The sequence below is a fragment of the Lithobates pipiens genome, unplaced genomic scaffold (assembly GCF_037356315.1).
Source record: "Lithobates pipiens isolate NorthernLeopardFrog02 unplaced genomic scaffold, aLitPip1_a1.2 Scaffold_19, whole genome shotgun sequence".
NCBI lineage: Eukaryota > Metazoa > Chordata > Amphibia > Anura > Ranidae > Lithobates > Lithobates pipiens.
Genome location: NW_027507764.1, coordinates 458,613,188 through 458,639,068, shown reverse-complemented (window position 1 = coordinate 458,639,068; position 25,881 = coordinate 458,613,188). Strand labels below are relative to the sequence as shown.

General features: G+C 41.7%; 1 protein-coding gene across 1 annotated transcript in view; it reads left to right on the top strand.

The window, feature by feature from the left end:
* GGH (gamma-glutamyl hydrolase) overlaps positions 1-25,515 on the top strand; it is a 48,660-nt gene extending 23,145 nt beyond the window's left edge. Inside the window, exons 3-9 of the mRNA XM_077492775.1 lie at positions 1,620-1,670; positions 7,484-7,568; positions 8,209-8,347; positions 16,341-16,447; positions 17,963-18,053; positions 22,255-22,392; positions 25,041-25,515. Coding sequence (XP_077348901.1) covers positions 1,620-1,670; positions 7,484-7,568; positions 8,209-8,347; positions 16,341-16,447; positions 17,963-18,053; positions 22,255-22,392; positions 25,041-25,159 — 730 coding nt within the window. The 3' untranslated portion in view covers positions 25,160-25,515. The remainder of the gene's footprint in view (positions 1-1,619; positions 1,671-7,483; positions 7,569-8,208; positions 8,348-16,340; positions 16,448-17,962; positions 18,054-22,254; positions 22,393-25,040) is intronic.
* Positions 25,516-25,881: the final 366 nt, after the last annotated feature.

Sequence of the window (25,881 nt, the reverse complement as noted above, 5' to 3'; positions counted from 1 at the left end):
CATCAAACTGCACCGTCTCCTACCGCAAAGTCACTGCAGCCAGACTTGGTCTCTCTTTCAGCAATTGTTTTTATTTATTTTTTTAAGCAAGGAGAAACTGTAGGGCTGCATTTATTTTGCATACCATTTTAAGTGAGTTTAGCAGCATTTGGGGTTTGTTTCATTGGCCAGAATTTAAATTTATTCTGGCCATTGAAAGGAATGATGAAGTGCTAAACGCGCCTAGTGTTTAGATGATTATGCCCAAAAGCTCCTCTCCTGAACGCGATCCTTCTGCGTTTAGGATAGGAGCTTTGACCGCCTCCAAACTCTGCTGCTCCTAAACTTTGGTAAAAGCCTATGTGTGCATGGACACATAGGCTTTTATTGAGCTGCGCTCAGGGGTTTGGGCAACAAAAAAGCCAAAAGCTCCAAAATGTTAGTTTAGGAGCAGCAGCGTGCATGAGACCTAAAGAGCCCTAAAAGTCCTCCTGCTTCCTGGTAATAATTATCGGATTGTTTAGTCCAGACCATATTAAACATAGTCCAGTTCTACACACCACTATATACTACTTGTTGATCTCTTATGTAATTTGATCATATTCCATAGAACTTCAAAAACTTCTCGGTAATGTATCCTAATTGTGATATACACCTATCAGCCATAACATGATCACCCACCTAATGAGTAGGTCCACCTTTTGGCTGCCAAAAAAGCCCTGACCCATCACGATATGGACGCCACTAGACCTCTGAAGGTATGCTGTGGTATCTGACATCAAGGGGTCAGTAGCAGATCCTTTGCATTCTGTAATCTGCGAGGTGGGACCTCCATGGATGGGACTTGTTTTTCCAGAACATCTCACAGATACTTGATTGGAATGAGATTTGGAGGTCAGCTCAACACCTTTAAAATAGTGTTCCTCAAACCATTTTTGAACCATCTTTGCATTGTGGCAGGGTGCATTATCCAGCCAAAGGGACCACTGCCATCAGGGAATACAGTTTTTGTGAAGGGTTGCACTTGGTCAGAAACAATGTTTAGGTAGGTGGTATGTGCCAAAGTAATACCCACATGAATGGCAGGACCAAGGTTTCTCAGCAGAACATTGCCCAAAGCATCACACTGGCTCGTCTCACTTGCTTTCTTCCCGTACTGTATCCTGATGCCATCTCTCCCCCAGGAAAGCAACACACACGCACTAGGGCACCCACGTGATGTAAAAGAAAACGTGATCTTCCAGACCGGGCCACCTTCTTCTATTGCTCTATGATCCAGTTCTGATGCTCATGTGCCCATTGTAGGCGCTTTAGGCTTTGGACATGGGTAAGCATGGTCACCTTGACCTGTCTGTGGCTACATAGCCCCATGCACAACAAACTGAAATGCCAATGTTTCTGCTTTCAACACATTATGGTCAACATATTTACTTGCTGCCTAATGAATCCCACTGACTTTCAGATGCCATCATAACAAGATAATCAATGTTCTTCACTTTACCTGTCAGTGATCTTAATGTTATGGCTAATTGGGTTTAATGCATGCCTTAACACAAAGCATCTTCAGTCTAGGCACACATTTCAAATCGGCAAATACCTGTTGTGTGTCTGATATTAACAAATATATATTTGCTTTCTAGAATCGGTTTACCTAAGGAAGAATATGTGAAGATCTTCAATGCAATAAATGGGTATGTCTTCGGCTACTTCCGCTTTAAGAAGCATTCCATACTCTGCTATGTTTCCAATGAAACTGTCCATATAACATAATAACTACAGTGCACTTTTATAAATCCACCAACCCTACCTAGAGAAAAAAAACCTCTCTCTATTGCTATAACAGTGGTTTAGTTGTGTAAGATATAAAAAGAAAATAAACTGTTTGTGTTTCCCCTTTGTAAATGTATCACTGATGATGAGCAAGTTCAAATCAAGGACCAAGAACTGCAGACAGCCCTGGGGATGGCTTGTAGAAGACATCTTGCTGCCTTCACCTGACTACTTAAAGAGGAAGTAAACCCTGATGGGTTTTACTTCTTCTTTATTCCCCTGAAAAGTAAAAGCATAATGGGCTAGCCTATTATTTTGCACTTACCTGCAAATGAAGCCCACGATGTCCCCGCTGGTGGCCGCATCCCTCTTCACCCCTCTTCCTTTCGAGGCCCCGGACTCCAGCCAGTGACCGAGTCAGAGTCATGTGACATCACTCCCGAGCCGACAGTCACGGCACGGGCCCTATAGAAATTGCACAATCATGCCCTTTCTTTTGTGCGCAAGCATATATGTTAAATGGTAAATATCTCTTAAACCATGCAAAAATCTTAATATCAAGATGTATAGAAAAAGTAGTAATGCCTTTTTTTTGTGGATTGGTGAAGGAACTATTTTTGCTGTTTGGGAAGGGTTCTTCTTGCATGCTGTCCTGGTTGCCCACTGTCACTGTGGCAGGAAGTATAGGAGTCTCCCCCAGTAGGAATGGAGATGGCAATATATAAACCTGATATACTGGAAACAAAACAGATGTTCTTTCTCATCCGTTGAGGGACATAGAAAGTCTTCACCATCAGATTATAGTGCCTCCGGTAGGAGAATTGGACAAACCTCAGCTGTTTGCCAGCACCTGGGACAGTGGTCTTCAAACTACAGCCAAACTGTGGCCCTTTGCTTTCCAAATTTTAGCACTCTTTCTCCCACTGACACCAACAATGGAACACTATTACTCCCACTGATATGAGGCGCTATTCCTCCCATTGATACAAACAATGGCACCCTAGTCCTCTAAATACCAGTAATGGGGCATTGGTTATATCCACGACATTGGGCCATTTTCGACTCCCACTGGGCAAAGTCCAGCCTTCCTAAAGTCTGAAGGACAGTAAATTGACCCTTTTTGTTTTGAGTAGAGACCCCTGTCTAAACAGGCTGGGCCTCAATCATGACTCTTCTTTATAACATTGCTAGAGCTAGTCTGTACAATTGCAGCCATCTGTCCCAGCATGGCTTTTAGAGTGCCGCATCTGAATCCTGCTTAACTGAACATGGCAGGCACTCTACTACAGTCACACAAGGCTTTATGGCCCAATTCACCCAACTCCTGGAAGACTCAGACCACAGACCATTTAAGCATTCTCCCGTGCCTTCCCTTGAAGACTGATTGATCTGCCTACAGTCTTGACTGCTTACAAGTGATCAGTCATAGAAAAGTGGTGGTGGAAAAAGAGTATAGATCGGTTTGTCCCAGTGACTAAATCTGTTTGTAAACCATGAAGGGTGTTCTTGCATTTAAAGCCGAACGCTTTTGATACACTTTACATATTTCATTTAGGCCATGCTGGCCCAAACAAACCATGTCCCTCCCTAACGTGTAAGGCTGCTGGATGTGCTGTATAAATGGGATGTAGCTGAGGCTACATACAGCATGCCGCATTGTGTTCCAGGTTTGAGCTGAGACTTCCTGTCTCATATCCGGAACACAGCGCTCAGCCATTCAGAGAAAGTGATGTATTCTAGCAATGAATACAAAGCTTCTTCTGATTGGCTGAGTCAGAGGTTGTGACATCATCGGCTTGCCTTTCTGACTCGGCCAATCTGAGGAAACTTTGTATTCATTGCTAGAATACATAGCTTTCTCTAAATGGCTGAGCGCTGATCAGATGCTCTTGTGTTCTGGGTATCAGACAGGAAAATTCGACTCGCACCCGGAACATAATGCGGTATGCTTTATGTAGCCGCAGCACATCCAGTGGCCTTACGTGTTAGTGAGGGACATCTTTTGTTTGGGCCAGCTTGGCCTAAGTGAACTATGTAAAGTGTATGAAAAGCTTTAAAGTTCCCACAATCTATAGTTGTAGCTTTTTTTTTTTTTTTTTTTTTCTTTTATTCTTGTTGTTCTTCGTCCTTTTCTGGCTGTGATTCTAATTTTGTCAAGCCATGGCAGAATGGTCAAACGTCTCTTAGACTGTGACAGTGGCTCCTTCACTGATGGTACAGATGGCTGAAGCCTTAAGCCTTCTACACATGGGTGGAAAATCGGCCAGTTCAGCAGAAACTAGCCGACTTTTGGCCTGTGTACAGCTGTGTGTTCTACAGAAGCCAGTCTTGCTGCTGTCAAATGGGCATGCTGGAAAAGCAACATCTAACCCACATTCAGTTCTGGCAGCCAATGGTGTCCCCCTGTCAGAACACAAAGGCATAGTGGGGGCATTAATATCGCTTGTGTTGATATGGTGAACTGTCAGGTTTTTTTTTTGTTCAATCCACTGGGTTGAACGAAAAAAAAAAAAAAACTTGTGTACCAGGGTTTACCCTTCAGCTGTGATAGCCTTTTTTCAATACACATGCTCAGAGCACTCTGGCTAAAGTGCTGGTCTGCAGACCCTGCACCAAGGAGTACCCAACCCGCATGGTCTGCAACATGTTCCTTCTGACTGACCTTTTATATAATTATCAAGGATGGCAATGGACGCCATTCCACTTGTTTTAATTTCTGGAGTATGGACATCCTTGACCTCTCAAATGTGGTTCCCTGGCTGCCCGCAAAGTCTTGGTTAAGAAACTTGCCTTACCCCCAGAAAATTCTTCATCAGCATAAAGATGCACATTCACTGTCCAAAATAAGGGGGGGGGGTAATTATTGGGGACTTTTTGAGCGTTTACCTTTTGAGGTCCTTTAGGTGCAGAGTGCACTATTCCAGGGATTCACTTTTTACCTTCAACTCTCTGTTCGACTCTTCACTTTCAACCTTCCTGTGTCACTGCACCCCTATTTCTACCCCTTTTTGGTCCCCTAAACCAAGGTGGTGTTGTCGCAGCTTTTGTGCCAGATCAGTCTCAGTAGTTGTATTCTGACCTGGTTGCTGAGTTTTGTTTTTTTTTTCCAAAAAGGAACATCTGCCTCTTTTTGGTGCTGCAAGTCCAAAAACATTGGGCGTGCAGCCAAAAGGTGGGACAAGTTGAGTGAGTTTCTGAGCAGACCACCTTGTTATTTAAAGATCAAATAGTTATGGTATAGAGGATCTTCCAGCTCTCAAGTTGAAGTTTTTTTGGCATGCAATATATCTGAATCGCACAAATTCTTGGGCAAGGTCTGAGGTTTGAGAGTGCTGTAGCAACTGCCAGCACATGTTGGCTAGTGTCAGCAAATGGCTTACAACATAATCGGATCTGAAATCGGTGGTCCAAACATTTTTTTGAAAAGACTACATCACAAACCATGTTAGTTCAATGCTTTGAGGCCATGCAGTTATTCCTTTTCCATCTTCTAGATGGCCCTGTCATTGGAATTCTCATTTGCTGGTCTACATCCTGAAGTTTCAAGAGAGGCTGTTCCTTCTATATCACTAGATTTATGTTCTTGGCAGGTCATCTGCTCTAGATCCAGTTTGACAATGTTATGGCAGTGGGATTCCTCAACAATCAAGGAGGAACAGGAGATCTTGCTGTAACAAATTAGGCAGAATTTCATGTTCTAATCCTGTTTTTGCTTTGCACATCTCGGGTGTGGACAGGCTTTCACAAATGGTTGCATCTGGAGATGGATGAGCAATTCATACACCCGAGTGTGTTTCAGGACCTGTATTGCCAGTGAAGAATATGGACCCCGTGAAATCCTGGTTCAACTACAGTACCTGCTAAACAGGCCCATCTCCAAGTGAAGCAATCCTCTAGTGGTAGCAGTAGCTGCTCTGGAGGGATCACTATGCTAGGCTTTTCCTCGTAATACTTCTTCCTTGTTTACTTTGCAGACTATGAGACCTTCCATCCTTTGTTTGGCCTTGTGTTGGGTAACCCCATGTACCTTCCCCCATTTTGTCCCTTGTGACTCCATGGAATCCAACTTTTGTTCTCTCTGCATTTTCATAAATCACCATTTTTTCTCTTTGGAGGTATTTGTACTTTTAAAGCAGTAGTAAACTCTGGGGGAAAAAAAATATATAAAATTCCCCCCTGCATGGTAAAGCCATAATGTGGTAGTATGCATCGCTTACTAAGCACATTATCAAGGACTTGCCTGAAAACAAAGCCCTCCAGTGGCGCGTTGTCACCAATTGTAGGCGCTTCCATCTTTATCTAATCTTCCTTTTGAGGTTCGTCCACTGCAGCCGATTGACTGGCCCGAGCCAAAATGTGTATGCTGTTCCTTCAGAGCGCATGTGCCTGTGATATCGCCGACTGCTGCTAGCTAGAATATCTCCCTAAACTGTACGTTTAGGAGATATTAATTTTACCTACAGGTAAGCTTTGTTATAAGCTTACCTGTAGGTTAAAATAATGAATGAGAGTTTACTACCACTTTAATTCACCCTTAAGAAGTTTTCATGGTAGTCGTTGCCTCCTGCACAATAAGTGTCTGACCTGATAGTATTCCATGCATGGAAACTCCATTTCAATTGGGCCTGTGATTGGATCAGGCGAGTTGAGACCTAGACCTTTTTCCTGTCTAAGAACAGTTTCATATCTTGCCAATTGGGACACCATTCTTTGTCACTCTCTGAGATGAGCTTCTTTCTGTTTGACTATGGATCAGGCTGCGAGTCTCTACCTATCAGCTACTGACTCTTTTATTCATCCCAGATGGAAACTGTAGGGTGCTTCAGTTTATTTCACCTTTTTACTGGTCGAGGTAACAGGTTTCCAAGCTCTGCATTTTGGATCAGTTTCTTCTTTCTTGTCAAGACCTACTTCACTGGTTGTGAGTGTACTTGATTTTCCTGGCATCAAGCATCTTCAAGTGGCCTTTGAGCATAGACTGATCCTCGTTTGTGTTTTTTTTTTTTTTTATTGGACCTGATAGCGATTGCATGTGCTGCCCTGGACTCAAAGATGAAAGATTACCCGTGTCCCTCAGTGAATGAGAAAATTAGAGTTGTACTAATTGTAAAAGCCTACTGAGGGACGCAGGTTTGCTTTATTTTTTTATTTGTGCTCTCAGTACTGCTTTACTACAATGGTGAAGCATGCTGGTAGTGGGAGGTGTTGTCTTGGGTTTGACTACATTTGGTTTGTTTGCCAGTGTCCAGTCCTCCTGTAATTAGCAGAACAACCCAAAGGGTGAACTTCCTATGTCCCTCAGTGGATTCCAAGAAAATAATTTTAAGGAGAGTACAAAAATCCTATATTAGTAGACCCTTTCCAAAATGGAAGTTGACATGCATTTGGTGCTAGTCGAGTTATGTCAGACGAGATCACAGGACACCTAGAGTTTCCCCCCAGAATCAGCACCTCTCCCTAAAGTGGTCACATAAAGTATATGATCCATTATACTTCCCGATATCCCTTCCAATTGATAGCACGAGTTGTAGTTGTAACAATAAATATATTAGAACTTATAGGACTGTTGCATTGTGTGTTGTTTAAGCTGGGGTATGCCCAGAGTCTTTGTTATGCCATTTTTATTTATTTATTTTCACACAAAAACTCAATAAAAAGTATTTTAAAAAAAAAAACAAGATCAAAGTACTTTAGTTTACCACTTTTTTTTTTTTTTTTCTTTTTTGTTTTCTAGGGTTCTTCTGCCAGGTGGTGGAGTTGACCTTGAAACTTCAGAATATGCAAGAGTGTCCAAGATATTTTATGACCTGGCCATTGAGGTAACTCATTATTAAATATAGTTCCCCCCCCCCCCCCCTAAATATGAACATCTAAATTTTAACCATTTATTATCGCTTTTGAGAAGTCAGCTTTCCAACCCTCCTTATACTTGAGCTCGATCTTGATCCAGCGATGTGCACAAGAGCAGCAGCTCTCCCGCCTCACTGGGTATACCCACATGAGTGCCCCCATAGAGGTTTTCTGTGGAGGTACTCACTGAAAAAGAGGAGCCTGGAGCGCTTGTGGGCAACTCCAGAAGAGGAAGATCGGGGGTACTCTTCAAAACTATTACACAGAGCAGGTAAGTATAACATGTTTGTTGTTTTAGTAAAAAAAAAAAAAAAAAAGTGCAAGCTTTACAATCCCTTTAAAGCAGAACTCCAGGAATTCAACTACATTGAAATATGTGCATGCATACTAAGGGTTAAGTCCAAAAAGGTGCATGCCACCTCCTGCACTTATCTGACTGGGTACACATAAACAATATTTTATTTACATACATTTTTTTTTGGCACCGAGTTGTTCTGTTTTTGTTTTCTTGTAGAAACAGACATTTTAAGTGACCTCCAAAAATGAACTTGCACCCACATTTCATGCTCCAAACTAGTAAATACATTCTCATTATTGTGTCTCCTACAGGCAAATGATCGAGGTGACTATTTTCCCTTTTGGGGAACGTGTTTAGGATTTGAACAAATGACAGTTCTAACAAGTGGGGAACTCCTCTTAACAACGACTCATACAGATGGTATTTTATTGCCTCTAAACTTCACTGAAAGTAAGTTCTTTATAGAAATGGGCCTCTACTAATTTGAGCAACCTAAAAGAAAACTATATTTAGGAAAAAAGGATTCATTTTCAGGTTAAAGTTAACTTGTCCCCAGAGGGTCACTTTTTCCAAATGTGTCACTTTACCTGTATACACTGCTATTAGGTGGATTCTGCTGTGTAAATCTGCACACACAAGTCATTCCATGCAGAACCCCTGAGCCTGAGTGTTAAATAGAAGGTTATGGCTGAGTGGCTCCATCCAACCACTCAATTTCTGGGTTCAAGCGCTTAGGTGTAAATGTATGTGAAAATATAGCAGCTAACACCAAGTGTCTTGACACTAACCCAAAATATAAATGATACCATTTTTTGTGCAGCACCTATACACATTGACTACAGACATCAAATCATCTAAAAAGTGCAAATCAAATTGCAACCAAAACATATAATGTGAAAAAGTCCATCCATTTTAAGAAATTCCCCTAAAAATGTGTAAACTTTCTACCACAATCAGTGCATATACAGCGGGGGAAAAAATTTGATCTCCTGCTGATTTTTGTACGTTTGCCCACTGACAAATAAATGATCAGTCTATCATTTTAATGGTAGGTTTATTTTAACAGTGAGACAGAATGACAACAAAAAAATCCAGAAAAAACGCTAAAAAAGTTATAAATTGATTTGCATTTTAATGAGTGAATAAGTATTTGACCCCTTTGCAATTCATGACTTAGTAGTGGCAAAACCCTTGTTGCCAATCAGAGGTCAGACGTTTCTTGTAGTTGGCCACCAGGTTTGCACACATCTCAGTAGGGATTTTGTCCCACTCTTTGCAGATCCTCTCCAAGTCATTAAGGTTTCGAGGCCAACGTTTGGTAACTTGAACCTTCAGCTCCCTCTACATATTTTCTATGGAATTAAGGTCTGTAGATTGGTTAGGCCACTGCAGGACCTTTAACCGCTTACCAACCAGCCGCCTTAGTTTTACTGCAGCTGAATGGCACAGGAAGGTGAATCGACGTTCTGTTACTTTGCTTCCTTAGGTAGCCACTAGCGCCCACTGCTCGCCCCTGGAGCCGATGCAAGTGCCCGGCAGTCTCGATGACCGTCGGGCTTCCGTGATCGCTCATGACACGGCGAGAAACGGGATCTCTGTGTGTAAACAAGAGTGGGCGCTGCAGGATTTCAGTTCGTCACAGCGTAGTGTGTTTTCTTGGTGACTATGGTCCGAGCTGCAATGAAATCATTGACAAGACTCTCCTCTGTAGTTCTGGGCTGATTCCTCACCATTCTCATGATCGTTGAAACTCCACGAGGTGAGATCTTGCATGTAGCCCCAGACTGAGGGAGATTGACAGTTTTGTGTTTTCTTCCATTTGCAGATAATACCACCAAGCTGCTTGGCAATGGTCTTGTAGCCCATTCCAGCCATGTGTAGGTCTACAATCTTGTCCCTGACATCCTTGGACAGCTCTTTGATCTTGGCAATAGTGGAGAGATTGGAATGTGATTGCTCTGTGGACAGGTGTCTTCTATACAGGTAACAAGCTGAGATTAATAGCACTCCTATTTAAGAGTGCTCCTAATCTCAGCTAGTTACATGTAGAGACACCTGGGAGTCAGGAATCTTGCTGATTGATAGGGGATCAAATAATAATTTCACTGATTAAAATGCAAATCAATTTATAACTTTTTTGAAATGTGTTTTTCTGGATATTTCTGTCTCTCACTGTTAAAATAAACCTACCATTAAAGCTATAGACTGATTGTTTGTCAGTGGGCAAACGTACAAAATCAGTAGGGGATCAAATACTTTTTTCCTCTCACTGTATCCGTAATAGTTCTGAAGTTTAAGCGTGATAAATCCTTTCAAAAATGTCCTCCATCACAGTATATGTAGATCCTCCTTACCAGATAATAAGACCACCAATAAAGGGTGGTCAAATGCTCTTTATTGTTTTATAATTTATTTATTTTTTTCATTTGCTTTTTACAAAGTTTTAACGTCACTTTACAATTACATAAGTTGTATACTGGATTCATAACAGAAATTATTCATGCAGACACATAGGATTCTCAACAAACACGCTCTTAATATTGTCATCGCTAGGACATCCTAGGGCAGTGATGGCGAACCTTGGCACCCCAGATGTTTTGGAACTACATTTCCCATGATGCTCATGCACTCTGCAGTGTAGATGAGTATCCTGGGAATTGTAGTTCCAAAACATCTGGAGTGCCAAGGTTCGCCATCACTGTCCTAGGGTCTCCAAAGGAACTCGTGCTGCAACAACCGCAACAGGAACTCGTGCTGTGAAACAGCCCACTTCCGGGTCTTGGCTTGTGTGATTGCTGTTGACACCTGATATTGACATGCCTGATTTTGTTTCTTTACAGCAGATGTCATCAGGGGAAGTGAGCCGTTTTGCAGCATGAGGAGAGAATTTGATGCTTTATAAGCCCTTGTACACACGGTCGGACATTCCGACAACAAAATCCGTTGAATTTTATCAGACGGATTTTGTCTGAAACTGGTGTTGCATATACACGGTCGGACAATCCGATCGTTCGTAACGTGATGACGTTATTTCGTTACGACGGGACTACGTTCATGCTAGTGGCCAATAGCTTTGGTCTAGGAATTTGATCTGAGCATGCGTGGCACTTTGTCCGATCTAAATTCTCTGCAAACGATCGGACGAAGTCCGAATGGATCATGTTGTCGCAAAATTTTATAGCCCAGCTCTAAAACTTTGTTGGTCGGATATTCCGACGGAAACAGTTCGATGGAGCCCACACACGGTCGGATTATCCGACAACGCGGTTGATTGGACATTTTCCATGGAATGTCCGACCGTGTGTATTTTTAATCATTTTAAATAAAATTGGAAAACCATTTACTACACTTTCTCTATCCATCTTTGATTTTTGTGGACGTCTTCTGAACAAGTTGTATGTGGGAGTTTCTTTGGAGACCCTGGGATGTCCTGGCACTGATGATATTAATGCAGAGGTTCACACAAAAATGGAACCTCCGCTTTATGGAACCCCCCCCCCCTTCCGGTGTCACATTTGGCACCTTTTCAGGTGGGAAGGGGGTGTAGATACCTGTTTTGGGAAACACATAAGTCCCAGAACACAGCGGGGACCAGTTAGAACGCGCAGTGGGACTCACGCATGCGCAGTGAAGCTGCAACGCTTCACGTCCTGATTACCTCACAGAGGATGGTGGCGGCAGCAGCCGAGAGCCGAGCGATTCATCGGCTTCGGCTGCCGATATCGCGGGCACCCCGGACAGGTAAGTGTCCATTTATTAAAAGTCAGCAGCTGCAGTATTTGTAGCTGCTGGCTTTTAATATATATTTTTTTTTCTTGAGTGGACCCCTGCTTTAAGAATGTTTGACCGACCTTTATTTGTGGTCTTATTATCTGGTAACATGGTTCTACATGCAGTGTAGTGTTTTTGTGAAGTGTTTCCTGTTTTCTTGGCTAAGAGAGGACATTTTTTTTTTATTTTTTTTTTTTTATCGCGCTTAACTTCAGAACAATTACGGATATATGCACTCGTTGTGGTGGACTACTTATACACATGTTTAGGGGAATTTCGTGTGTGTGTGTGTGTGTGTGTGTGTGTGTGTGTATATATAATGGAATTTTTCACATTATGTTTTTGGTGGCAATGTGATTTGCACCTTTTTATATGATTTGATGTCTGTACTCATTAATGTTTATATAATTTGCAATTGTTTGTAAGCTCTGCACAAAACCGCATCATTATTTAGAAAAGTGTGTTGTTTTTTTGTTTACACCTTGATTTACATGTGGTTTTAATTAATCACAATGACAACCATGGAGGCCCCCTTTTGCACAGATTCCACCTCTTTCCTAATCCGCCATGTCAAATTACTTTTTTTGCAAAAACTACAACCAGAAAGCATTTGCTATATTCAGAGCTAGCATTAGATTTTACACCCCACTGATTTAAGAGCCTGTGGAGATAGTTAAGATGAAGGCAATTTGTCAAGTTAATTGGACTTCAGAGAGTCCTGTGACTTCTTTCATCATTTCAAAGATATTGGGTTTCAAGTGTATCTATAGCCAAAATGTTTTTTAGTTTTTCTTGTTTTAAGTAGAATGGTGGTGGTTTTGAATCCAATGTCGTTTTTATTGCTGCCTGGAAATCATTGCCACCCAGACAGAAAGTGAGGGGGAATCCATCAGTTTAGGGCCCATTCACACTATTGCATTCAGGTAGTGCATGGTATGTGGACTGGTGTGCTGCAGTGGCATTCATATTATTTTATTTTTTTTCATTCTTTTATTTTTCAAAGAAATCTGCATTAAACAGTCAAGGTATGTACTAGTAACAGATAACAGACTCAAGTGGCAAAAAAGCGGGTCACACAGTTATATAACAAGCCCCGCTCTGCACCTTACGGTTGGTCAGGAGAAGACATTATGGTTTTGGAGGTAATTATCCATGTCATGCTCAGAAAGCCAACAGGTAATTACATGGGAGACCGAAGACATAGAATCATTAATAGCAAATCAGCATACTAAAATAATGTAAAATAAAATGGAACTTTAACAATCTATCGGGAGACATGGCAAACCTATGGCCCGCTTAGCCTGGGAATGGGACCATGAGGGGAGTGCAATGCAAGCAGGGATCGCACCTTGTCCATATGCTATAGGCCATGACCGAGCCAAGGATACGTGGAAAGGGTAATTACCAGAAGAGAAGGGGGTTCGGGGATCAGGCGTCCCCCGAGTACAAAAGAAGGGAAAGCAAGAGAAATAGAAAGGAAGTTTACAGGTAGGGCCCCTCGCGCAGGAAATAGGACTAGTTTTGGAAGGTCATTCTGATTGTGCCATCTCTGGAAGGCATCTGTGTATACAAAATGGTGCCGGGTCTCCAGCTCTCATGGAAGGTCTCCCCCCGGTTGTGCAAGGTAGTGGTGAGATCCTCCATATCTCTCAGTTCATTTACTTTAGCAAACCACAGGGATATGGAAGGGGGGTCTCCGATCTCCAACAGAGGGGGATGCATGCCTTAGCCACATTGAGCAACTGGATTGTAAGGGGGGCCCTTGTATTTCTTAATCTGCCTCTTTTGAGAGAGGACTCAACATTCATCAGGTGTTTGATCGTGCAGATCACCTCGCGCCAAAAGGGCTCAAGCTTGGGACAATCCCAGAAGATGTGGAGCATCGTTCCCTCAGCATTTTCACACCGCCAACATAAGCTGGAGAGCTGAGAAAAAAAACGGTGTAGAATGGTGGGTGCTCTGGTACCATCTGTAGTCTGCACTCTGTACCATCTGGTCAAGATGGTACAGTGGTCTAGTGGTTAGCACTCTCACCTAGCAGTAAAAGGGTCGCTGGTTCAAATCCCAACCATGACACTACCTGCCTGGAGTTTGCATGTTCTCCCTGTGCCTGCGTGGGTTTCCTCCGGGTACTCCGGTTTCCTCCCACACTCCAAAGACATGCAGGTAAGTTAATTGGCTTCTGACCAAAATTGGCCTTAGTATATGAATGGGGACCTTAGATTGTGGGCTCCTTGAGGGTAGGGACCAATGTGAGTGTACAATGTACAGGGATAGGGGTAGACACTCACTCAGGTTGAACTGGATGGACTGGTGTCTTTATTCAACCTTACTAACTATGAAACTATGAAGATCTTGCAACAGGTCTCCTAAACTCTAGTGGCATATTTTTGGGCAAAATGAAGGATCTTCTCCTTTTTGAGAGTCATTGAATTGGATGCCTAGGTCTGCCTCCCATTTGGAAAGGAAGGGTGGAACAAACCCTTTCGTTGGGTGAGTCAAAGAAGTGTAGATCATTGAACGACCGTGGAGAATTGGCTCTCCCCGGTGACGAATGTGTTCCAGCTCTGTAAGCTGAAAAAATATGGTTGAGGTCCGCAGACACCCATGGAGAACGTTACGGAGCTGGAGACCACTCCAGAAATCCAATGGTGGGCCCGCAGCAGCCACCGCATAAGAGGGGGGGGGAGTCGGCCATCAGGACCCACAAAGTCGCAGAGATGGAGCTGTCCACTCGCAACCAACCTCTGGAACTGAGGGTTCCGAAGGTCAGGTGGAAATTCTGGGTTGCCCAGGATGGCCACCCAGTGTTTCGCCTCTACGTGACAATGCCCAGTCTAGTGAGATTCGCTGCTCTGTAGTAGGCTTTTACATCTGGGAGGCCCACCCCTCCCATGTGTTTAGCAAGATGAAGAAGTTGCATCTTAATGCGGGGCTAACGATGGGACCAGACAAAGTCCTGAAAAGCGTTCACACATTTAAAGAACACAGGAGGGAGGCGAATGGGAAGTGCTTGCAACAAATACAACACCCTGGGCAGCATGGTCATCTTGAGGGAATTGCAGTGGCCAAACCATGTCAGTGTCCATGAATGCCAGTGGAGTAGATCTGCTTTAAGGTGGACAAGCAGACGGGTGAAATTTGCCAAGTACAGATTAGAAGGGTCAGAGGTGATGTCCACTCCTAAGTAATGGAATAGAGTCAGTCGCTCAATGGAATGGGAATGTCGAGCGTAGTAATTTAGCCATGTATCTGTCCCCTGTGATGTTAGGACAGAAGACTTAGATAAATTGATTTGGAAAAAAAGAGAGCCCCATATTCTTGCAAAGACTGTAATAGTTTCGGGAGGGAAATAAGCGGTTCCGTTAGGAAAAAGATCAGGTCATCCACGAATGCTGCCACTTTGTGCATCCCTGAGGCTTTTTGATAACCAGCAATGCCTTCATCCGTCCTTACTGACCATAAAAAGGGCTCCTAAGATAAGTATAAATATTAAGGAGGGTAAGGGACACCCCGTGCCATTGCATATATGGAAAAAGATGTTAGATGGCAGTATCCAACTCAACATGGAGGACCTGAGACCATGTGTTCTAGGGTGCCTTCATGAAGTTCCAGTTCACCCGGGTGGTGTTCATTTTGAATGGCATTCCAATGCAACACTGTAGTGTTGTGTTGCAAAAAATGAGGCAGGCATGTTTGTGTGTTCTGGTGCAAAGGCCATTCAAATGAATGGCAAGCCTTAATGCAATGCAGGTTAATGTGAGGCATAACACATACTGACACAAGCACCAGACTGCAGTGGTGTGAATAGGCGTTCTCACCAGAACAAGAGGTAAGTGGTTGTATTCCACTGGGAACACCTGTTATAGTGCCAATGTAATTTTTAGAGATTTCATCTTGCTGCCTGTTGAGTTTTCAAGATGGGCTGTAAAGGAGAAATCTCACCAATGGGACAGACGGATAAAAACAAAAAAACTAAATTTTTCGCTATCCAAAGCTTAAAGAACTGTTTTGGCTATATATGCAGTTTAAGTGTTGGGGTAAACACAAAGGTAAAGATTTTACGGATAACTGATGGGGAGGATTTTAAGAGTTAATTTAAAGGGTTGGGTTGACTACGTCAGGGAGCGTTTCCTAGCACAGCCACCTCCCTCCTTGCAGGTCATAGCCCTCTTCTCTTCTGGGAGTATCTAATTGCTGACTGTGCTGGCTGAGCTTCTCAACCCTCTCCTTTCCCTACATAATCTTTTCATGTAGCTGCTGAGGGAGGAATAAAGGGGAATACAATAGAGTATCTCTAAGTCTGCTGGAGTTGCTGATTTCGCATCCAAAATGGCACCCAGCAGAACTCTCCATACTTTTGATGTTTGCACAATGTAGGATTTTACAGGAAAATAACATTCATAAAATGTTAAATGCACATACAGTATAACCTTATGGAAAGACTTTTGCTAAAATGAGCGGTCTGATGAAGAGACCTTTCTTTAAAAGTAATTTATTTTCAACATTTTGAGAATCAGTTTGTTCATTCGTGAATGGTGGTACAATTGTGGAACTTTTTTTTTTTATTATTATTTTTTCTTTATATGTATTTTTTTTTTCTCCTGTATTATGTGTTTTTTTTATTTTTATTTTTTTATTTGCGCTGCCTTTATACTGTACTGTCTTGTAGGTGCGTTACGCAGCAAATTGTTCCAAAACATCTCCCCGTCGCTGTATCAGTCGCTGAAAAATAAACCAATATCTTCACATTATCATTCCTGGAGCCTGTCGGTGAAGGTGGGTGAAATAAAAAGAAAAAAAAAAAACGTCAAATTATTAATTCATCCGGTTATCTCTGTGTTCATGTGTGGTGCTTATTGGTCACAATCTGAACCTAATAAACCTTATTTTCCTATTACACATATACTGAATAACAACAAACTATACCTAAAGCTGTCCACACACATTGCAATCCAAATCTCTTTTGTACCAATAGTTCTTCTGTGTGTGGGCCTATCTGACTGGATATAGGTTGAATGGTTTATTTAGGCCCTATACACTATGTAGCTGTAATGTGTATAGCCAACTAAAGAAACATTTGCATAAAGGTGCAACAGAGACACAGAGAGAAATGCAAATCTGACAGGATTTCTAATCTTCCCACAACTCCTTTTTATTTCTGTCTGTGCTGCTATTAGGAGAGATCCCCTCACTTCCTGTCTTGTGAGCCATTGTCATCAGAATAGGAAATGAGGGAAAATCTCTCCTGATAGGAGTAGTGAAAACCTTATATTGTTCAAAAGAAATGCACTTGACCTACACGAATCTATTTTTAATTATTCCTTGTTAAACTACATGACACTCTCTGTGTTTGTTTGGTAATTACGTTGTCAACTTTCTGACAGTATAAAGCAGGGGTGTCAAACCTTTTGACCTTCCTAGGTCACACTGGAAGAAAAGGAATTGCCTTGGGCCACATTTGCTCAGGCACGGCAACCCTTTCAAAAGGTTCCTGTGCCATTTTTGAATTGCAGCAGATGGGAAATGGCATGGTGCTCTTGCACCATGCCATTTCCTGGCAGTTCCCGTACCTGAAAATGTGCTGGGTTTTTAGATACACGGGGGTGCCATTAAGAATAAATGCCAGCTGCGCACATCTTTAAAGAGCAACGTGTTTTTGGCTGTGGGTGGTGATTGGAGCTGGAACAACTGTGATACCCGCAACCACCTGCAGTAGTCTGAATCAGGCCTAAATTTATGGACCTTTTGTAAAATCAGAGATTTTTACATCTGTCTGAATATCTGTTACGGACATGAAGACTGCCTGTCCGTAACAAACAATCATGGACAGATGTAAGAAATCATGGATTTTACAAACTGACCTTGAGTTTAATGACAGTTGGCAACCATGGAATGTGCTGTGAGGGGTGGGAGGGGGGCCTTGGGGGGCATAGCTGAAATCTGGGGGGCAAAGCCCACTCCAGCATCCCTGGATACAGCTATGTGGCATTTAGTCACCTGGCGCTATAAGGAATTCCTGCACTTGCTGCTGTGCTTTTACAAAAACAGCACCCTGGCATCCCTTTAGCTGTGCCCGTTCTGCATTTTCTGTGCTGCTTCGGCCACTATGCATATGTGTACGCTATCCCCTGCATTCCTCCATATGTGCCGGCTGCCGTGGCTTGCCGGGCTGCATACTAAACTCCACTGGGCCGTGGGTTTGACAACCCTGGTCTAAAGAATTCAACAAGCAGCTATTTAATATTTTTGTATATAATTTATATGCTTACATGTAAATGTTTTATTTCATAGAATTATACAGCAAATGAGAAGCTAAGGAAGTTCTATAATGTTCTTTCAACAAACTTCGATGGCAATTTGGAATATGTATCCACTATGGAAGGTAGGCCTTGGACTACACTTACTGTATTATGGAAGATAAGGCTTAAATGCTGCATGAATTTTTGCATTAGAATAACTCAGGAGTAGTCCGTTTACTAAAAACATATCTTGTGTAACAAATGTGTGTGAATATTTATATGTTATGATATTTAACAATTAAATTGAGTTTGTGAATGAGCTCTAAGAATGTGTAATAAAACAGATAGTACAGTAACTTGTGATTTTTCCACACTGGATACATGAAGGTGAAATATACGGCATATAGAAAACCATTGTTTTGTATGTGCTTAATTAAGACTGCAACACAGCCTGTAGGTTTGGTAAGGTGTACTAAAATGCAGACATGCGGCATTGTACTGAAACGCACTGTGGAGAACTAAATAATGTGTAATTAAAAAAAAAATGTAAATGGTGCAGCCCACTGCCCCTGAACTGACAGCAGACTGCATGCTAAGACGAACGTTTAGCATGCAGTGGTGTGTGAGCAAGCCCTTTAACTAGTCATAGATGGATCAAAATATGTCCAGTTCAGCAGGGACAGGTCAAATTTCAACCCATCTATGGCCATTCCTATTCATGAGAAGTCAATCAAATGACTGACTTCACATGAACTGGCTTTTTTGGAAATTTTTTGTTGGATCAGCCCTACAGCCAATCAGCTGCAACATTAATTGGCGTATTCTGACAGTGCAAAACACTGAAGAGACTGTAATCCCCAAGGTTCCCAATCCATTCCACTTGGATAATTACAAAAAGTATAAGGGGGAGTCACTAGAAAAGATGTATGCCAAACACAATAAAAATTCCTAGTTTAGACTACAACCACGTTAGACTATATGCAAAAATATAAACAAGGTCCATCTAGTAGGGCTTATTCAATAGTGTTAAAATCATTGCTTTTATTGTTAAGTAGCAATAAAAAGTGTGGCGCTACCTCAAACGCCCAATAAAAATGTATAACTAAATCATAGTACAAACACATTCAAATAACGCAATAATATAAAAAAGCATACATGCACTCTTGCTCAGGTAATGAACCTAAAAGGAATGCAGTGCTGCCAACTCCTAGATGCAAAACAATACACATTAACACATAAAATAATGATTTTCTACCCTGCTGGGTTGTGAATTGTGTGCCAGTGCTATAAATATCAGAAGGATCTTGATGTATATTTACAAATTGTCAAAAAAATAAAATATCAAAATAACATGATATAAGGTAAAGCAAAAGGCGTTGCTCCTACCGGATAGTGAGGCCAGTTTTCAGTGCTGCAAATCTTATTGAAAACGACAAACTAGTGCTAATATGAAAGTACAAACCACAAAGGGTCATTCAGTAAGTGCCAGTAAATAGATACATGGAATAAAAGCTAAATAATAATCCTTGTAAATAGTATAGCTAATTTCCAGTGCTGCAATTCTTATAAACAATCCCATAACAAAAAAGTCAAAGTCCAGTGTTGCTTAAATAATAACAAAGATAAAACCTCTTCTTCAGTGATATAATCCCAATCCAATTGAAATCTGTGCTCCACCACCGTGAAAACTAGCAGCTAGACCTAGATTTTTCATACAGGGTACCCTCAGTTCTCCTCCACAAGGTATCACTTTAGGCAGAATTTCCTCTCCAGCGGATGTAACATGCAATAGTAAAAATCATCATAGTAAAGTGCTTTTAAAAAACATTTATTAAAAAGTAGTAACTCTCATAATGGGGGAAAAAAAACCTTCAATCAGCATAACAGAATCTTCCAAGGAAGAAAATGGCAGGACTTCCGGTCTCAGCCGCGACTGGCAGTGACATCACCCGACTCCTCCTGATTCACAGTTTCAAGGGTTAAAGTGATTGTAAACTATCTACTTTTAAAAATCACCCTTTCAGTTTAAAATAGAAATGAAAGGCAAAACATTTTTGCATATTTAAAAAATAAAAGTGTTTATAATGTATTTATATATATTTTTTTTTTTCCTCTTTGTTATAAGTGATCACATTCCCTGTGTTCTCAGCTGCATAAGAGCTGGGGGAGGAGAATCTGCAGCACATTGAACTTTCCAGTGAAAGGCTGTGCAGCAGGGGTATATCAGGGCAAGTCTGATCATTGGATGAGAGCAGGCTGAGTTCCTACCATAGCTAGGTAACGGACCACAATGTGTTATCCTCCTTAGTGTGGTCAGTTTTTATTAGGAAAGCAGAGGGACTCCCAGAAACACCAGGGATTTTAACACGAAGCAATAGAAAGAGAACAAGAGACTTTCTCATACAAGTACAGCAGGCACATATCAGGAATATGAAGTTTTAGGGTAACGCATTAAAGGAGTTGTAAAGGCAAAAGGTTTTTCATCTTAATGCATTACGATAAAAAAAACCTTCTGTGTGTAGCAGCTGCCTCAGCACACCCTAATACTTACCCTGAGCCCCATCTCTCACCAGTGATGTCCACAATTCCCTCATCCGAGGCTCTCCTCCTGATTGGCTGGGGCACAGCCGTGGTGCCATTGGCTCCCGCGGCTGTCAATCAAAGTCAGTCAGCCAATCGGGAGAGAGGGGGCTGGGCCAAACGGCAGCTGTGTGCCTGAATGGACACACAGAGCTGCAGCTCGGCTTGAGAGCCCCCTTAGTAAGCTGCTGGCCTGTGGGGGTACTCATCAGAGGGAGGGGCCAGGAGCAGCAAAGAGGCACCTGAGAAGAGGATCCGAGCTGCTCTGTGCAAATCCAACTGCACAGAGTAGGCAAGTATGACTTGTTGTTGTTGTTTATTATTATTTTTTATTTTTTTTTAAACAAGACTTTACAATCACTTTAAGCACAGGATGGCTGTATTGGGGGGGGGGGGGGGGGGGGGGGATTGTAGGCACTCAAGCATAGAAGAAAATCTGCAGGATAAGGTTTTTGGTTTTGTTTTTTCAATACAAAGTGAAAGTTCAGTTTTGTTTAAAAAAAATAAATAAAAGCCCTTCATGTATTGAATGCAATGTTGATATGAGATATTACATCCCTAACTTGTGAATGCCAGAATGATGCAGTCACATTAGGAAGATCTCAGGGGAGAGAATTTGTTCTGTAAACAAGGCATTAAGATGTAGATCTTGTGATTTTAATTAGATCTCCTAAAAGAGTCCAATTCCCTGTAGTATAATTGTGTTTTTACTCCTAAATTGAGGTTGCGATACAGAACATGTCATCCTTGTGGTTTATGTATTTCACACAGGGAGAAGTAGAGGATGACTTCTGTGCTAGATATGGAGTGTAGTTGGCACTTCTTATGTGCCTCTATCGGGCTGTGCCCTCCCCAGCAGGAAAGGCCTTTGCCGGCAAATGGGAAGCTCAAAAATCCTCATGAAAATATTAATAAAGGACATTCTTGGATTTAATCACAGCTCAGTTGTAAATCTTCATTTGTTCAGATATGGAGTTTACACATAAAGTACAATTCCATCTAAAAACTTTTATTTTTGTTTCAGATGGACTGGTGTAGGTTTATTACATCTGTTAAATGTTACTTCTTCAGAGGCAGTATTGCCACCCAATGCAACATATTCAAGTGAATAGGTCTGCAACCATGAACCAAACATTAAGCTTTTGTGCAGGTATTCCTATTCAAATACCCTATTTGGCTGTTAAAGGAAAAAAAAGGGCATTGAGGAGGTGGCAGTATCTCCTCCCTAATACCCATCAGTTGTGCCTCCCATCATTTTCTGAAAAGCGATCCACCATGGATCATTCTTTAGACGTAGGTGTGAGCGAGCCTTTACAACCTTCGTTATGTACATCCAAGCCAATGGGCATGTAGTTTCCTTGTGAGACACAGTAGGTATGCTGATGGCCATTTTGAACAAAACGGGGTCTTTATTGCATGTTGAATCTTTTGAGTGGCATGTTGGAAGGTGAGGGGATTCTCGACAAAGGCAACAGCAATGTGGATGCTCTGATGGGTCCAATAGAAACCTATTGCTTTCATAGTTGGCATCTGTATCCCATAAGGACAGCTGTCTAAATTATTAATTGGAGTGGCAGTTGGATAAGACCTAGATCATAATGGTAGTAAAGTTTGGATAAAATTTTTTATTTTTTTTTCACCCTGCCAACAGTTTACTTCTTTGTTTCTGTTGCAGTGAATGTAACCTCTGCTGGTCTGTAGAAGCATAACCAAAATTCTTCTGAGTGTTTGCTGTTCTGACAACCTGTATTCTGTCTTTTCCAGCATATGATTACCCATTTTATGGAGTTCAATGGCACCCCGAAAAGAATCCATTCGAGTGGAAGAAATCCTCTGCTATTTCCCATGCTGCTGAAGCCATACAAGTCGCTTTTTACATGGCTGACTTTTTTGTTAATGAAGGTAACAATTTCACACTGAAAAATAATTGGGAACATTTTAGAGCTTTAGAATATCGGCAATTCATGTAGCAGTACCCATTGTGCCTCGCAGTTGTAAAGGCAGAAGGTTTTCATATCTTAATGATTAAGATAAAAAAAACCTTCTGTGTGCAGCAGCCACCCCAATACTTACCCGAGCCCCATCTGAATGGGCACAAGGAGCTGTGACTCAGCTCTAGTGCCCCCATAGCAAGCTGCTTGCTTTGAGGGCACTTGACAGGAGGAAGGGGCCAGGATAACAGAAGCGGGACCCGTGAGAAGGAGCCTAGACTCCTCCTGCATTCTGACCAGGGGCAGACTGAGGGCCCAGGGTAAGTGGAGAGCTTAGACCCAAGGGTTAAATAGATTGTCATAAATATCACATCATCTGGACATGAATAGAGTGCTAGAGGCAGGATTATATAGACATATTTACATCTTATAACAGGAGGATATTTTCTTTGAGTACCAATTTTGTATTATGTACAGTGGTATTGTATATATTAGATGAGCACAAAATAAATATATATATATATATATATAATATTATTATTATAAACTCCCCTCCCCCAGCTTACATCAACCCCAGTTCCACTGCATACATCTAGCTGACGTGACGGACATCACTCGGACCCTTATCTGTCCAACATCACTCCCTGGTCACCCCACAGACTGCCATTTACAATAAATCCTTCCATATTCTGCCACTCCTGTCCTCTACATACTGGAGGGATTACACTGTACTGGATATGTGCTGTACTGAGGGCACAGAGGGAGCACACTGCGAGAGAGGACCAACATAGAGAGGAACACTTAGATTTCCATGATTTGTAAGTGCAGTGATGTCTCATTAAATGCTTCCTCCACTTGGATTAATGGTAGGTCCCTACCCCTGTATGGACTCGGACCTAGAGGAATACTGTGCATTATCCCTGTGATGCAGTGATTGCAGTTGCATTGCTTTGCAGGCTCCAGTCAAAAATATTGCAAATGCAATTTTTTCATTTTTCTATATGGGTGCATTTTTAAATACTGATTGAGAATTTTGATAGACGTGTGCATCTAAGGAAAACCTCTTTTGCCCATCCAGTGTCAAAGGGATTGGTACTCTCAGAATATTTTTGTTTTTAGAATGAGAGTCAGTTGTCAACAGATTGTCACAGTGTTAGTGCTGTGTGTGGTCACATTGCATGGCTTTCAGCAACACTTTCGGTGAAGTGCCCCTACTTCAACAGATGGCTACATGGAACAGGTGGTAGGAGATCTCCCTGTCACTGCTAACTACGGCTTGCTAAAAAATGTCTGTAATCCGTAATGAGCCTTTCTGAAGCTTGGAAGTCCTTATTATTTTGTCTTTAACTGATTTATAACCTGATTATGATAAGCAGCTGTTAAATCTGTCTCTTTTGCAAATCTAAAATAAAATATAAGGGTTTCTCTAATGGAGAATAACAGGTTGCAGAAAATCTACTCGTCATTTCATAGATCATGACCTGCAACATTTCTCCTAAACTTGGCCAACATTCTGATACGTTGACACCCCTTGTGAAGGGATTGCTCCCACTTCTATGAAGAGTGATCCCAGTACTTTACAGAGATTGGCCAACTTATGTGAAAACCTTATGTGAATAGTGACAGCTTGTTAGCCCATGTGGTTTCCCACACATTACTCATACTGCTGGAATTGGAGGTTTCTGGTGATGGGTATATTTGATCAGGGAAATTGAATACTTAGGCTTAATGTACACGGGACGTTCTTACAACCTCTCCTGAACAATTTAACTTGACAGATGGTAACCCACGTTTAAAATGTCAGTTTAGCTGCGTTTTGCTGCGTTTGCGTTTAGAAGCGTTTTACTTTTTTTATGGCCAAAAATGCCTGTGTGTTCCTCTGAGCCTCAGTAATGAGTGGGTCTAATGGGAGTGGTTTCATAATTATCCATCAGCTGTGCACCTGCAGGGCTCTAATGAGGAAATATGCTGGGCCTGCATCCCTTTAGACATGTTCCTACTGGGAGTGGCTCACCAAAAATTACATTTTTGTTGCAGGGGATGCCTGAAATCTGCCTTGTATCTTAGGCAGACTTCTGGGAAAATTGGTGAGCCAATCACACAAGCAGGAAATGATGATTCCGGGGAGTGGTCAGTACACATTCTGTGTAGAGAATACCTCCAGGTAGCCATATTTCATTGCATTCTCAAAAAACCACAGTGGCTGCAGATTGAAAAGGAAAGGTAATTTTTAATAGCATTCAATTACAATGTGACTTGTCACAATTGTACACATTATATATTATTTTTTTTTTCTTTATTTGCTATTTTTTCCCCCACGATGGTGGAGTTACCCTTTTAAACATTTGCTGTTTTTCAAATGGCGAATCACTGATTTTATTAAAGATTTCCTATTGATTCCTGCAGAAGACCCGCAAAGTCCCTCACTGCATACATTTGCCACATATTAGACCCACAGAAAATTGGTTATTTAAGCCAGTGGGAATGTGCCTGAATATGACCCCCGTTAATGAATGTACCTTGGACTCCCAAGGGGGAGAAGCCCCTGAAGTCATTTTTGTGTATGCTATAAATAATTTGTGATGCACTTACTAATTGCTATGTATTTTCTTCTTACAGCTCGAAAAAGTCAGCACCAATACTCCAAGGAAGCAGAAACGGCATACCCATTAATATATAATTACTGCCCAGCATACACTGGAAATATCTCCGTCTTTGAACAAATGTATTTTTTCTGAACTTATTAAAACTTGCTTTAATGTGCTGCAGCCTGTGGTGAGAACATATTTTTGCTATGCACTTTGTACTTTATGACGCCAATGCATTATCGCAGGAAAGCAATATAATTTATTATTTTATTTTTTTTACAAACTCCTTTCCAACTAAGAGCTGTCAAGCCAATCCTGTTTTTTATTTTTTTTATTATGACCATTTCAGTGATTGGTTGGTTAAGCCACTTATGTTACTGGTAAGCAGTCAGTAACGCTGAATGAATGTAAACCTGTGTTTAATATCTGTGGGGAGTCCTGTGTCCGCTGTTCTTAATTTTTTTTAATGGGACTGTTGCATACAATTAAATGCTGACGACACTCCAGTCTGACTTGTGTTTTTTTTTCTATTTTGGGTTATTTAATTGCAATTGCTTGTATTACTGCAACAGACTGAGCAAAAGCAAAGTTGCATGGTATACTTGAAGCAGAGCTACAGTCGCTGTACATATACCAATAAAATACATATGGTTACTATTTGACCTGCAAAATGTAATTCGGCTCAACCGCTTTTTTGACTCTCACACTCTGCCACACTTCATAGCCAGGATAGGGACAACATTTTCCATTGCAAGGAACACAACCTGCCCCCAGGCTGCTGGTTGAACAATGAATGAGCAGCAGCATACTGATCAGGTTCTCTCTCTGCTATACAGACCTGTATGCATGTTAACAGTGCTAGACGGACAGCT